This window comes from Mizuhopecten yessoensis, unplaced genomic scaffold, assembly GCF_002113885.1.
Source record: "Mizuhopecten yessoensis strain PY_sf001 unplaced genomic scaffold, ASM211388v2 scaffold7713, whole genome shotgun sequence".
NCBI lineage: Eukaryota > Metazoa > Mollusca > Bivalvia > Pectinida > Pectinidae > Mizuhopecten > Mizuhopecten yessoensis.
The window spans coordinates 1,095,605-1,095,962 of record NW_018407185.1 but is presented as its reverse complement, the minus strand read 5'-3'; the positions used below and the strand labels follow the sequence as shown (position 1 = coordinate 1,095,962).

Sequence of the window (358 nt, the reverse complement as noted above, 5' to 3'; positions counted from 1 at the left end):
GAACATAGAGTCTTACTGTTGGAGGAAACCAGAGTACTCAGAGAAACTCCACATGGTGGGGCAGGTGACCCAATACCTGTTCACCTCCAATCAGGGGAATCAAAACCCAGCCGTCTTTGTGAAAGACTAGTGCACTATCCACTGTGCCACCCAAACCCGTTAATAATCAACATCATTGCATCAGGACTTTCTGTTCTTGTAGCCCAAATAGTAGTCTGTGTCTGTTTAATCATAATTTCCGTTCCTTTGACAGTGATCCAGTATGGATTTGTCACCATTTTCGTGGCTGTTTTCCATTAGCTCCTTTGTTTGCTCTTATCAACAACATCTTTGAGATCCGATTGGATGCTTACAAATG

The 358-nt window shown here is 43.0% G+C and overlaps 1 protein-coding gene across 2 annotated transcripts in view; it reads left to right on the top strand.

The window, feature by feature from the left end:
- LOC110454176 (anoctamin-6-like) overlaps window positions 1–352 on the top strand; it is a 7,921-nt gene extending 7,569 nt beyond the window's left edge. For both annotated transcript variants that reach the window (XR_002463350.1, XM_021503552.1), the window contains one exon: window positions 254–352. Coding sequence is in view for 1 of the 2 variants with exons in the window: in XM_021503552.1 (XP_021359227.1) it covers window positions 254–300 (47 nt within the window). In the remaining variant the exon portion in view is untranslated. The remainder of the gene's footprint in view (window positions 1–253) is intronic.
- The last annotated feature ends 6 nt before the right edge of the window (window positions 353–358 follow it).